At 37.4% G+C, this 14,650-nt stretch overlaps 1 protein-coding gene across 2 annotated transcripts; it reads left to right on the forward strand.

Annotated features, from left to right (window-relative positions):
* The first annotated feature begins 292 nt into the window (after window positions 1-292).
* Window positions 293-6,875, forward strand: psmc3 (proteasome 26S subunit, ATPase 3). Of its 2 annotated transcripts, none has more exons than XM_065289490.1 (11): window positions 293-444; window positions 1,010-1,090; window positions 1,198-1,323; window positions 1,461-1,565; window positions 1,713-1,775; window positions 4,066-4,203; window positions 4,371-4,514; window positions 4,624-4,869; window positions 4,946-5,091; window positions 5,893-5,974; window positions 6,540-6,875. In XM_065289490.1, the coding sequence occupies exons 1-11, from the start codon at window positions 403-405 to the stop codon at window positions 6,648-6,650; spliced, it is 1,284 nt and encodes a 427-aa protein (XP_065145562.1). In that variant the 5' UTR covers window positions 293-402; the 3' UTR covers window positions 6,651-6,875. The 2 variants fall into 2 exon arrangements, with proteins under 2 accessions (XP_065145562.1, XP_065145563.1); XM_065289491.1 differs by having other exon boundaries at window positions 319-438.
* Window positions 6,876-14,650: the final 7,775 nt, after the last annotated feature.

The raw sequence follows: 14,650 nt of genomic DNA on the forward strand, positions 1-14,650 counted from the left end.
GGCGTTAAGAATATATAACGAAACCAAAATGTTTAATGTTTTGAAATGTCTGACTTGGATTGAATAATGAAGAAAACGCAACCAATTAAAGCCCAGAATAGAAGTGAACCCTGTCAAACCCTAGTAAAAATATCTAGATATTTAATCTAGATATTAAATATAGGGTGGGACCTAAAAAAAAATGCCAATAGTACACTTTTGCAAATTCCTCAATTTCTAAAAAATTCCTAAAATAAAACAGTTGTAATTTATTATGACTTTTTTGAAAAGTAACATTTTTGGTTATTCGAAATGACAGTCGAGCTGAGAGCAGTTTTCCTCCGCGCCAGATGGGGGCAGTGTCGTTCACTGACGAGATAAACTAAAGCAGTGTTGGGGACCTGCGAAGAAACAACATTCAAGATGTCGTCGCTGAATGACAAGTCAGTTTGGGATGAGGTGGAGGTTTGTTTTATGTTTCTAATAGGTAGTAATTAATGATTCCATAAGTAATAATGAAGTATATTCTGTTTTGAGTGTAAGCTTTTATAAATTATGTTTGAGCGTGTGTGCGCGCAGTGTGAAGGCTTTCTGATCAGACAGCACAGCATGACAGTGAATTTTATTCTGCTTCATTCATTCGTTATAAATGTGTATTTTTAAATGTCTGTATTTCATTAATCGGCATGAATAAAAGGAACAAAAGAGCTGTGATCGGTTATTTCATCGAAATGTATATAAAAGTTAGTCTTTAGTAGGAGATTAGCGTTGGTTTGCTAAGATAACATTAGCTTGGCAGTAGCATAAGAATGCTAACTGTGATCACGGTGGCTCGCATCATGTTTGAGATCACGATCAGCAGATATTTTCTTCGAGTTATTGGAGATAATTTCAATATGAGGCAATGGACTCAGAATAGTGATTGAAAACATGCACATGAACAATTGACGTGCACGAATGGTTGTTTTGTTTGTTTATGCTTCTGTTATTACATTACAGTTAGCTTATTGTTTAATGTTTTATTTTAAAGGATGGCATCGGCGAGGAAGTCCTTAAGATGTCGACGGAGGAGATTGTTCAAAGGACTCGACTTCTGGACAGTGAGATTAAGGTAGCATTCGTGTTTTAATGTTAGTAATATTTATATACATAGAGTGGCTGGATGTTGTATGGTTTCTGAAATACTCGACTCTGGATTTATAGTGTATTTGATTTCAGATCATGAAGAGTGAAGTTCTGCGTGTCACTCATGAGCTGCAAGCTATGAAAGACAAAATAAAGGAGAACACAGAAAAGATCAAAGTTAATAAAACTCTGCCATACCTTGTCTCTAATGTCATAGAGGTAAGGTCATTTTGTCAAAGCTTTCTTTAAGATGGTAGTCAAGAAGGACTTTTTAAATTGTTTTGGAAATGCACACTGTGAATTCAGCTAGAAAGCCTTTAAAGCACCTGAAGTATTTTTTTGTATTTCAATGGAAGCTGCTGGATGTAGATCCCAATGACCAAGAAGAGGATGGAGCCAACATTGATCTGGATTCACAGAGGAAGGGCAAGTGTGCTGTCATCAAAACCTCTACACGGCAGGTAAGTCTGTTAGATTATTTGAACATGCTGCTACTTCTCTACCTTGTTTCGTGTGGCCATACATTTCTAAAATATGTTGTAATTGATCTTATGTATATAACGTTTATAGTTTTATGGAATATGAAGTATGTAGCGCTTTAATTGCAGACCTATTTCCTGCCTGTGATTGGTTTGGTGGATGCTGAGAAACTGAAACCTGGTGATCTTGTGGTAAGTGAATATTTGTGCTGTAAATCAATACATTAACATTTGAAGAGGTTGTGCAAAACACTCTAAAACCCATTTACACAGCAGTTTGGTCCCCAAAAAATTTCCGTAAAATTTGTAAACACAAACACGTCCCGCAAATGTAATCGCTCCCATAAAGAGGACCTTGTAACATTGTTTTCACACAGACCCATGTGGGTTTGGGAAAAAACTTAATTTAAAACTGCATGTTGTGTTTACCTGTTATCTTTGACTAATATTTAAATTTGTTTCATGATCTGGAAGTGTGACAAACATTCAAAAAATAAATAAAAAAATCAGGAAGGGGCCAACAATTTTTCACATCCCCATGTATGTACAGATTCCAGAAAATCATTAGCAGTGTGATTGAACCAAAAATCAATTGATCCAGACCCATTTTTCGTAATCTCTGTGTCATCAAGGGAATTTGATGAATGTATAATATGTCTCGAGCATTCGGTTAATATCATTATCTAATTTTTGACAGAGATGGCGTTTAGTGGCTTTTGCATCCGAGGTCCTCATTTGATAAATCAGTGAATTTTTGCAAGACAGCTGTTTTTTTTCAGTTATAACTAGGGCTGAACGATACATCGAATTTTCATCGTCATCGCGATATGAACTCACGCGATGAACACATCGCAACAGACAGCCTTGACGCGATGAATGAAGGGAAAACGGTAAGCGCATGTAATGAACGTTTGACCTATCACGTTTATTCCTGAAGACATGCCCTGCGTCCCAAACCGCATACTTCCATACTATATAGTAGGCGAAAAGCACTACTTCTCGTACTCTTTGGATACTATATAGTATGGAAGTAGGCAGTTTAAAGCTGCCGTCGACAACTTATTTTATCATATTTTTTGATCATATTCACTGAAACCAACACTATGCTCCGATAGAACAACATCAACTAGACTGTTTAAGAAAAAACCCCGCGCTTCTAGCTCCACCTGGAGCCTGTTATTTGTTTTGCAAAAATCCACCGCTCCCGTTCATTTGGTCCAATCAGCGCAGGCTGGTTCATTTGGTCCAATCAGCGCAGGGCTGTGTAAAATCTGCCTGTCAATCACAGTACCTGCACGCGCCACAGATCCCCATCCCCCTCGCGCGCGTTACAATATCACGTGCATCCGCCTGAATTCATAGTTGTTTTGGTTTGAATGCAGCGTGATGGCGGAGAGAACTTTCAGTAACAAACTTCCGATTTCTCGGTTAACAACTAGAGCTAGGAAAACAACCAATGAAAAGAAGGAAACAAAGATAGAAAGCGACTGTGACCGTATTAAAACTAGGATCAATATCGGACCGGCATTTGAAAGGAATCTACGAGATTTCAAGCTGGATGCAGAGCTTGCCACATTTCTTCTCGACAGGTAATTGTGCTTTATCAACCATTGATTGTATTTCGGAGTGTTATGTAAGTAATCTAAGTATTCTTGCTAAGTATGCGTTCACAATAATACTTTTGCACACGCGCTGACGAGAACGTGCTCTGAGGGAGGTTGCTCGGAGGTAGTGGGGGAGGGACATGAAATTGTAAACATTTGGAAACTGCTCAATCCTCCAGAGTTGCCGACGGCAGCTTTAAGACGCACGGATGGTTTGCGCGTTCAGGGGAACCCCCAAGTCAGCTACGCTCAGATTGATTTGTGAGGTGTCAGTTGCGAAGCTGTGCCTGTTAGCAAAAATGATGGCGAGAAAGGAGAGAATAGTAAGGAAAATGTGCTGTCAAACGAAGATCTTGTGGTAAAAAGGAACAGCACTTCAGCTGGAATTATTTTGGATTTAGGAGAGATGACGCCGCAAACACAGGTACTGTGGAAGCGGTGATTCACATATATTGCGTCTATTGCGCGCTCAAGTTCATTATTTCAAATGTATGTTCGCTCTGGAAGCGCCGTGGTCACGACTCGCACGCAGTGCGACGCGCTCTTTATTTCCAGGTATTTCAAAAACATTTTAACTTTTCAGAATGACACAAGCGCAGCGTGCAGGTCATGTGACAATAACCTACGTGTCTAGCATTTTCCACCCATTTTTAGGCGCGACATGTGAATGGCCTCTAAAACATGGAAAAAATATAAAATATTTATCGCAAATCACATCGTCATCGCAACATTAAACAATTTCATCGCACATCGCAACTTTTCCTCACATCGTGCAGCCCTAGTTATAACATAGAAGTTACTTTTATGCTCCTTGCCCTAGAAATGCTTAAATGGTTTTTGCCTAGATGTTTTCAGTGTGTTTCTGCACCTGTTCACAGGGTGTGAATAAAGACTCCTATCTGATTTTGGAGACTCTACCCACTGAGTACGACTCTAGAGTTAAAGCCATGGAGGTGGATGAGAGGCCTACAGAGCAGTACAGTGACATTGGTGGTCTTGACAAACAGATCCAAGAGGTACCATCTCATGACACAGCTCATTTTTAGAGATTTCAAATGTAGTGTTTAACAAAACCACAGATACACAGTCTCTGTCTGACTCCTGTCACCAGCAGTAAAATTTGTTTGTTAGATATAATCCTATTTTTTATTGATTTCTAAGCTCACTGGTTTGTTTTTCACAGCTGGTGGAGGCAATCGTTTTGCCTATGAACCACAAAGAGAAGTTTGAGAATCTGGGCATCCAACCACCAAAGGGAGTTCTGATGTACGGCCCACCAGGCACAGGAAAGACCCTGCTGGCAAGAGCCTGTGCTGCCCAAACCAAGGTAGAGTACAGGGCCATCATCGCTATGATGGTTACAAACTAAAGTGGAGCTGCCTTCAAAGTTTCTGCATCAAATGTTACATTGTTTGGCTTCTTACTGTCCCTCTTAGGCAACGTTTTTGAAGTTGGCTGGCCCACAGCTGGTGCAGATGTTTATTGGTGATGGTGCCAAGCTGGTGCGTGATGCTTTTGCTCTCGCCAAGGAGAAAGCTCCCTCTATCATCTTCATTGATGAGCTGGATGCTATCGGCACTAAGCGCTTTGACAGTGAAAAGGCTGGAGACAGAGAGGTGCAGAGGACCATGTTGGAGCTGCTTAACCAACTGGACGGCTTTCAGCCAAACATGCAAGTGAAGGTATGCACAGTCGGCCCAGATCATAAACAGACCTGTCATTTTTTTATTAGTATTACATTGTCATTATTGTTCTCAGGTGATTGCTGCTACTAACAGAGTTGATATCCTGGATCCGGCTCTGCTGCGGTCAGGTCGTCTGGATCGTAAGATTGAGTTCCCTATGCCCAATGAGGAGGCTCGTGCTCGCATTATGCAGATCCATTCACGGAAGATGAATGTCTGGTACTGAAAGTTTGTTCTTTTGTGTCTACGCTTATGTGAGGGTTTCTAAAAAGATTATATAAATTGTTTTGAAAAAGCATTTGCTTGTATATGGTAGAGATAAGTCAACATCTTCTGACAACCAACTATTTGTTGTCAATTGGTATTTTCCTAACAATGCTGAAAGCGCGCTATGCCTTAAGGCTAATTTGTACTCAATGCGTCTGCATGAGCATCTTTTAAATTTACTGTTGGATTAGGATTAAATCAAAACCTTTGTTTAATAAAAATTTTTAATTAAATGGTAATGTTTAATAAAAAAAATTATATATACATAATTTATAATAGACGTTTTATTTATGTACTCACATTTTTAGTTCTAATGTTACCAGTGGAAGTTTTTTTTTTAATAAGAATAAATCCGCCTTTAGCTATAACGGAGTGCACTGAGAAAAGCTCATGGAAAATATTCATTTTTAAACACATTCTCTTGAAAAGCATGCTGTTACAGTTATACACATACAGTTTGATACCTTTTGGAGTTGCACCTACTTTTTTATTGTAACCGACCATGCATGTTGCATTCAATTAGTAACATAGTAATACAGATAATAACTTCTATTTGAAAAAAATCTTTAGAATATGTTTGTTTATCATTAGTTTAAGATTCCAAATGCACAACTATTGTTTATTTATATATATATATATATATATAAAGAGAGACTGTTATCCATTCGATTGTAATTCCATAAAAGCATGAATATGCATTTGTGCACCTGCTGTTTCATGTAATGGTGTTATCTGTTTCTGTATATGCTGCAGCCCTGATGTGAACTATGAAGAATTGGCACGCTGTACTGATGACTTCAATGGCGCTCAGTGTAAAGCTGTGTGTGTTGAGGCTGTAAGTATGAATTACCCTTGCAAAGACATCTGCATTTTCACTACCTTAATGAAGTGATGTTAATTATGTTGTTTAGACTTGAGATGTGTCAAAGGTCTGTTTTTAAGAGGGGGCACTTATCTACTACAGTTCAGAGTAGAGCATAATAACCAAATACACTCCACAAACCATGTTTCATTAATGGAACGATTTATAAAATTTGTGTCCAAAAAGTATCTGTTCCAAAGGCCTATTTACACTAAGACTGATGTAAAAAAAATACTCTGCTCATTTATGTGCTTTATTGCTGGGTACATTTTATGTGATAATTCATTCACTTTAATGCCAAATTATATCTGCAAAATTTTTGTTGCTTGAAAACAAATATTCAGGATTTTATTCACTTAAAGTAATAATATTTTAATCTGATAACACAAATTTCACTTATAAAGTAGTAAAGTAGTTTTATGACACACCGCTTTGATCTCTCTGTTTATCCTGATTAGATGGATAAACATAGCTTCCATGAAGGGTCAAAGTTCTTGAATGTTATTGCGTGTTTCTAAAATGTTGATTTGTGTGATAGGGCATGATTGCTCTACGGCGTGGGGCCACTGAACTCAACCATGAGGACTACATGGAAGGCATTCTGGAGGTGCAAGCAAAGAAGAAGGCCAACCTGCAGTACTATGCTTAACACAGTCGTAGACTGTCTGTCTGTGTACATGTATGTATGAAAGCGTGTATGTGGTAAACATCAGGATCAGGCACACATTGGCATTTGGATCCAGTAGTGTTCTGAATGCATTGTTTTGAAAGAGACAGATCAGCTAAAATCAAACTGGACTGCCTCGCAATGATTACATTTTCAGTACCCTTGTTGTTTGTCTCATAATCCATTAAAAACACAAACCTTTTTTCATTCATGTGTTATTTGTATTTATTTGTTTATTTAACAGGGACAATGCAGTATAACATTGCTACAATTTCAAGTAGCTTTTTCTTCACATATAGGTTTCTAGCCAAAGGCTCATTTGCAACCCCAGTTCTGGCATTTTTAACAACAGTAAAACAATAATCACACAAAAACCAAGCAAAAGTTAAAGAAAAAAAGCTGAGACTGTACGACCATTAGTGTTCACAAACCTGCTTTTGTTTGAACCCCTTTTTATAAATTTCTTTAAAGTTCAACTCTGTTTGTATTTTCAGTTCAGTTGGCAGGCTGTTCCAAAGCAGTGTACCTTGAACTGAAATGTGGATTGTGCAAATTTGGTTTTTCTCTTTGGTACTGTACAGTTCCGAGAAGTTGCACATGTAGTGATCCCCTTACTACTGTGTTTTGATATTAATTGGCATATAATGTCAGGAGCAAGATTTTTTACACATTTAAAAAGCAATTAAATAAAAGACAAATTAATAAAAATGTTGATAAAACAAATTATGTTTTTGTAAAATATTACAATGATGCCATCTATTTGGTTTCTTGACCGGAATTTTTAGTGTTTGTTTATATAGAGATCTAACAGGTTTCATAGTCAGTTGAGAAACCTGACTCCAGACAGTCACACAATAAGATAAATGTGAAAAGACCATTACATACATGTATAACTTCGCTGTTTTAGAGATCTATACGGTCTAATCATGTAAAAACATTTCAATGTTCTGATTGTTCTACACAGCCTCTTTACATGCACTCTAATGAGAATCTGAAATAACACCCAAATATTTAAAATTGTCTCTATTGCCTTTTGATTGATCTTAATTGTAAATCCACTCATATTTTTCCTTCCTTATTGAAAAACACATTGCGCAGATCATGGTCAAACAGTTGTTTTTCAGCCACTGTGACACACCAGTTAGCCTACTTCTATGTTAATGTATCTGCAGCTGTCTGTGTCTTCTGCATATTACTGACATTTAGTTTACTTATAACAATTTAGTCAGTAATTTACATATAAGAAAAACACCAATTTGTCTTTTTTGCCAGTTGTCAAGAGTTTTGTTTCTGCAGCAGACCACTCAGACTTCGAAGCAAGACCCAAACTCATACCTGACATGAGCAACGATTGTGGACAGACTGAACTAAAAGTTACAACTGCTTTAGCGATTCATTAAAGTCTTAGAAGGTGTATGAGGAAAGCAATTGAGAGGCTTTTTTAACTATGTGAACTGGTAATGGGAGGTCTTTGTGCTTTTAGGCAAACACTTTCAGTGTGAACTCTTGGCCTGCTTCTGTTTAATCGATTTATAGGTTTCTTCTTTTAGCTGAATGTTTGTGGTCTGCATGAACTGTTTGATCAGTCTGGATGTTACACTGTTTAAACACTTCCGAAACTCAAGCATTCACTTCTGTGGACTTTGTGCATGTGTGCCTTGAGACTTTCAATAAGAATGAAAAAGGGAGTTATTTGTCTTTAAGAATATTCTGATGGAGTCAACAGGGCAACTATTTACGAGGCAATGCACTGACAATATTTAAAGATGCAGTTGTTGAGGTTAATAGTGAGTTGTTCACTGAGAAAGTATATACATGTCTAAGCAGGTTTGTTACAGAGAACCGAGTCTCTGAGCAAAAAATCAATAGCAATCCACAAGATAAATGTAAAATAAATGTAAAAAAGCTTTGATCAACTTCATATTTATTCAGGCAGGGCATTTTCTGGTAGAATAAGCAAGCGTAGTAATACAGAATTAGTGCATTCAGTCGATTTCTAGATCCCATTCATCTCATCACTAACAGTATTAAAATTATATTTCAAAACACCTTACTGCAATGGTTATAATCACTTTTTAAGTCTACAGGTTATCTATTCCTTTCAATACTGAAATGTTTTGTATACTAGTCCATTAGACTTGGGACATGACTTACATCTGCTCTGTTATAATAGTAATACTATGTTTAAATGTATTTTAATCCTTTATAAAGAAAAACAAAAGGCAAAATAAAAAAAGACTTCTATTAATAACTGGTTTATTAGTATTCGGAAAAGGCATTTTTTAAAGAAACACTTTTATGTGGATGTTTTTGTGATGAGAGGTGTATACTTGACTTATAAATTGTGAACATTAGTTAATTTCCTAAAAATTATTCCCTTGAAAAGGATGCATAATGTTCTGTTTGTGAACAACGGCAATTACAGAGAATCCCACCAGGAACGTGCTTTGGAAAGCAGTGATTTCCACAGTGAGTTGTCGGACACCGATTCTGTGTTACACAAGTTTGACGTACAGCACCTGAATTTTATTTCTTGAGAACCAGGAAACATTTGGAGGAGTTTCATCACGTTGCAATCGTCATACTTGAGGCATTGCTTGAACTTCTTATCTGAAAGAAAAGTGGAGAGGAGGATGTAAGAAGTTGAAATGTGCTATATTATTTTACAAAATATAGTTACAATTTACCAATACAGTTGTATTTATTATATAGAGTAAAAGTATATTATGCAATATTTAAACTATTAGACTATTAAAAATAATATGCTTAAGAAAATACCTCCACTACTGGCAGACAAACAGGAGTCTTCAGTGGTGCAAACCTGAGTTATATTACATAATCCTTTATCGCATGTATAGCACTTAAGTGCAGAACCTTAAGAGAGAAAAGATTATGACTAATAATACACTGAAAACATGACCGTTCATTTTTATATAAGACCAAAATATTATAACAACACTCATTTTTTAGTAATGTAATAATGAAAATATTTGTTTTATTTGGGATATGTCTTAAGGAAGTGTGTGCATTTTGGCCAACAAGTAATGTTTAAATGTTACATTAAGTAAAGATTCATACTGTACATACCAAGCTCCAGAAGAGCCAGACCAAACACCAATACAACCAGAGTTTTCATAATGCGTTTTCTTCTCTACAGAGAGAGCAAGTTAAGCAGGTTTATTATATTAAATACATGTTTGTTTTTTAATGAAAACTCATCATTGTTCATTACGAACACACAGCTTCTTTTTCTTTTATAATGCTGCCTTTAAAATTACATTGGATGGCACCCTTGATTAAATGACAACATAAACTGTCATATGTGTTTATGCTTTGAGTGGGGACCTAGTAAATGCCCTGTTAACACAGCTAACTCATTACTGCACCATCTTTATAAAAACATTTCAACTAAATGTTTGATCATAGGCAAAATCAATACTTGAACACTCGGGTTGGTTTCCAATTCCTAAAATTCATGTTTGAGCTGCCTTGATTAAAAACATCTGCTACTGATATTTCTTAACATATATCAGTGCCATTGTTTTGTCTCAAGATGCACACCAGTATTGTTTTTGTAAGGTACGTTTCTAAAAAACACTTGAATATACAACAATATATTGTTATATATTCAATATAACAAAGGCCTAGTTCTGGATTAATCTAGTCCAGGAAACCGACCCTCAATGTTAACAGGTAGATATTATTGTTGCATCTGTTACGTACAAAAATGATATCAGCTAATTGCTAACACATTTGGCGACATTGGACATCATGCCGTCTTCGAAATAAAGGCGCAATGAGGCGGATTACCTCCAGACCCGCGTAAAGCATCTTTACATTGACTTAACATTGAAATAATTTGCACCAGACGCTCTATTCGCTTTGGTGTCAATGCAGCATTATGGGGGTTTTTTGTGTGTTAAATTTGGCCACAACTTTCCCTGTGTTTCAGCAGATTGAATGATTTCAGGTGACAAATCTTACATTGCCTCATATTTTTGAAAAACGCTTTGAAATCTTTCAAAAACAATACACCGTTGGCAAATTTTTTACCCTTTCGGGTTGTTCGTGGATTAAAACATCCACTAAATTAAACCGCTGTAAAATTTTATCAGATGAATACTTTTTTCCATTTTGCAACTTCAATACTGATTAAAAAAACTACTAAATGTTTACAAAAATGTTATGGTTTTAACCCTTAAATTGCCAAGTTAATAAGTGATGCCACTGATTTGGGGGGGAACACAAAATGACAGATTTTCAATATAGAAGTGATTGTGGACTGGATCTTTTAACCTTTATCACAGTTTTGGGCATGTCAAAGATGAATAAAAACATTGGCTTTTGATGCATTTTTTAATTTTTGTGGTGGTTTTTCCTTTTGCAAAGAGGTAAAATTTGTAATTTTTACTGTTGATCACCATGTGGCATCATTAACTGCTGTAAAAAGTAGGCCTGTGCAAAAACAGAACTTAATGACTTGTACATTAAGTTATATGGAGTATAACAGAATATTAGAGTGTGTGTAGGCTGCTGATCAACAGTAAAAATGACTCATTTTACCTGTTTGCTTTGCAGTCAAAAAAATGTCATTATCATGGAAGTCAATGGTGCAAAAATAGTATAAAAAATAAAATCTGATGCTGCACAAAAACTAAAAATACATCAAAACCTATGTTTTTAACAATCTTTGACATGCCCAATTACTTTTTATATTGAAAATCAGTCATTTTGTGTGTTTTTCATCACTTATGAACTTGGCAATTAAAGAGTTAAAATCATGGAATTTTTGTAAACATTTAGTAGTTTTGATCAGTACTGAGGTTGATTAAAAGGTTTATGCAAATTTTTTTACAGCTGTTAAATACAGTGGATGTTTTAATCCACGAACAACCCGAAAGGGTAGTGAATTTGAACAATGGACAATGGTTAAATAGGTAAAATAAATAAACATATTAAATGGAGCTTACCTATGCCTCTTCTGTCATAAACCTGAGTCACGACTAGTGATGGTCGCTTTCGAAACACTGCTTCTTAAAAAGGTTCGAAACATTAATGAATCGTTTGTTTCGAATCATTGGTTCGGAGCCTGTTTCAAACTGGCCAAGTCACGTGATTTTAGCAAACGAGGCATCAGGCAGGCTTGTTCGACTTCATGCGGCGCAGCTAGAACTGTCAAGTGGATGACGTCAACGCGCCGCGAGACGAAGTTACACTTCGTATGATTTCTCCAATTGTTCTCGCGGTACTTTGTCGTCATCCGGCTGTCGGTTCTTGCAGCGCGTTTCGAATGTTCGGAAAATCCGAGGATTCAACACAAAAAACAGTTTTATTTTGCAAGTTCATTAAGCATTCATCCTTCTGACTAATAACACTACCATTTTGTTTACTTTTTGTTTATAGAAAGATTTGAATGACAAACGTGCATAACTGAGTAAGTTTTAAATTATTTGTTTGCCCTAAATGAAACTTAAAATACAGAATACATAATTAAATAATTTATTTTTCTTAAAAACAAAGTTTTGCTATTTTTTGTAAAAGTGTAAAATGTTTGGACAGATCTTGCTTTAACACTATTTTGACCGGCAGGGTTCGCCAGTGTGTTGCCACGTACTTCACTTCAGCGGCTCGCGCTTTGCAGTTTGCACAGTTAAAATGATGGTGGGGAAAGTTCACAAGTGCAAGTTAGGGCGTTCCATTTGAACCACCTTATTTTCGGTCTTAAACTTTGTGTAATCTGTAACCTGTTTTTTCAGATGTGCTATTGTGTTTATGCGGGAATACTGGTTATTCGATGATTCATTCTTAGGTAAGGAAATAGCGCTTTTAGAAGATCTTAAAAACACAGTAACGTTACCATATGTTGAAGTAACTTAATTTGACCATTGGATAAATTTGGTAGTAGCCTATATACAGAGGTGCACATAACTTTTGTCCTCTATTCATGGCACAGACATCCCACTTGCTGACATCATCGCTTATCTCCTGACTACTCTCTTTGCCATATCTCTTTGGTTTAAACATGGTAGACGATGATGTACATAAAATAAAATAGGCCTTGTTATTGTTTTTTACCCTTAACTTTTATAAATAACTATCTCATACATTTCAAATACTCATAAGACAAGTAAATGGTCAGTAGAAAAAAAAGCAAATTATGACCAATAGAAAAAAATACAATATAACAAACATACAAAGGAAATAAACACTGCTGCTCATGTTGTCTAGCCTAGAAATCTAGACGCACCCCAGCGGCCGCAAAATATATTTGCTGCCAGGGTTTGTTGTCAGGTTGGTCTGCAGTTTTCAGTTACAGTACAGAAACTGAATAAAGTAATCAGATAAATTGAATTAATCCTTAGGAAAGTTACAAAAGTTATTCAGTCAAGACAGGGAAAATATTTTCTTTGTCTGTGTTGACATTGCTGCAATTTCAAGCAGCCAATGCTCCACATATAGGCTTCTAGCCAAACGCTAATTTGCAGCCCCAGTTCCTTCTTATCTTCGTTATATATGTTACCTCTAAGAGACATTATCAGGAACCATACGTTTTCACTGCTGTGCAGATGATACTAGCTTTAAATCTCCTCACATCCTAGCAAAACCCAGTTTTCTAAGCTAACAGACTGTATTAGCGATATTAGTGACTGGAGGGCAAATAACTTCCTCATGCTAAACTCCAATAAGACAGAGATACTTCTTATTGAACCAAATCGCTCCAAACAAAATATGCCACATTACAAGTTAGATGGCTGCACTGTGGTGCCTTCTTTCACAGTCAAGAACCTGCCGGTAGGTGTAATGTTCGACAGCAGTCTATTTTTCAATAGTCATATCTCCAACGTCTGCCGCACAGCATTCTTCCATCTAAATATCTAAAAAATATGCTGTCTGCATCAGATTCAGAGAAGCTTATCCATGCTTTTTTGATCTCAAGAATAGACTATTGTAACTTGTTACTGTCACTTTGTCACCACCAGGGGCTGGCTATGTTGGACTAAAGCCACGCCCCTTTTCAACTCCCACCTCGAGGAGGTCCCCAAAGCCAACCCAATGACCAGACAAACACGGGAACAGGTAAGTAAAATTTAAAACAAGCTTTATTTGGTTTAAATATTTAAAAGAACTGGGAATTGGGGAAAGGGGAAATTAAAACTAATAGGTTTCTTCTCCTCCCTCCAGGGAGACTGCAGCCACGGGCAGACAGGGCAAGGGCAACAGGGGTGCCAACCACCATAAGCCGGGGGAGAAAGGGAAACGTCAGGCTCCGGCCTGGACCCTGCTAACCGTGGCGCCCTCCTTCTTCCGTCCTGGAGGCAGAATAATTTCGGTGTGACTGGTAAGGAGGATCTCCACTGCCGGTGTACCTTTCCTCGGGTCGGCAGGGGGTCTTCCACCCACGTTCTCCTTGTGCCCCACAGATAGTCACTGCGACACAAAAGCGCTGTTAGCTTGAACTTGGGGTGTTTCTCACCGGCTCTGCTGCTTACAGCTCTCTGGGTAGGTATCACGTTACACAGTCTGTTCTCCAATTGTTTCTCCTTGCTCTCCACAGGCGGCCACTAGGACACAAAGACACTGTTACTTGGACTTCGGGTATTTCTCACCGGCTCTGCTGCTTACAGCTCTCTGGGTAGGTATCACGCTACACAGTCTGTTCTTCAATTATTCACTCTCGTTCTGCTCTCTCTCCACAGGTGGCCGCTAGGACACAAAGACACTGTTACTGAGACTTCGAGTATTTCTCACCGGCTCTGCTGTTTACAGCTTTCTGGGTAGGTATCACGTTCACAGTCTGTTCTTCAATTATTCACTCTCGTTCTGCTCTCTCTCCACAGGTGGCCGCTAGGACACAAAGACACTGTTACTGAGACTTCGAGTATTTCTCACCGGCTCTGCTGTTTACAGCTTTCTGGGTAGGTATCACGTTCACAGTCTGTTCTTCAATCATTCACTCTCGTTCTGCTCTCTCTCCACAGGTG

This window comes from Paramisgurnus dabryanus, chromosome 2 (genome assembly GCF_030506205.2).
Source record: "Paramisgurnus dabryanus chromosome 2, PD_genome_1.1, whole genome shotgun sequence".
NCBI classification, from domain to species: domain Eukaryota; kingdom Metazoa; phylum Chordata; class Actinopteri; order Cypriniformes; family Cobitidae; genus Paramisgurnus; species Paramisgurnus dabryanus.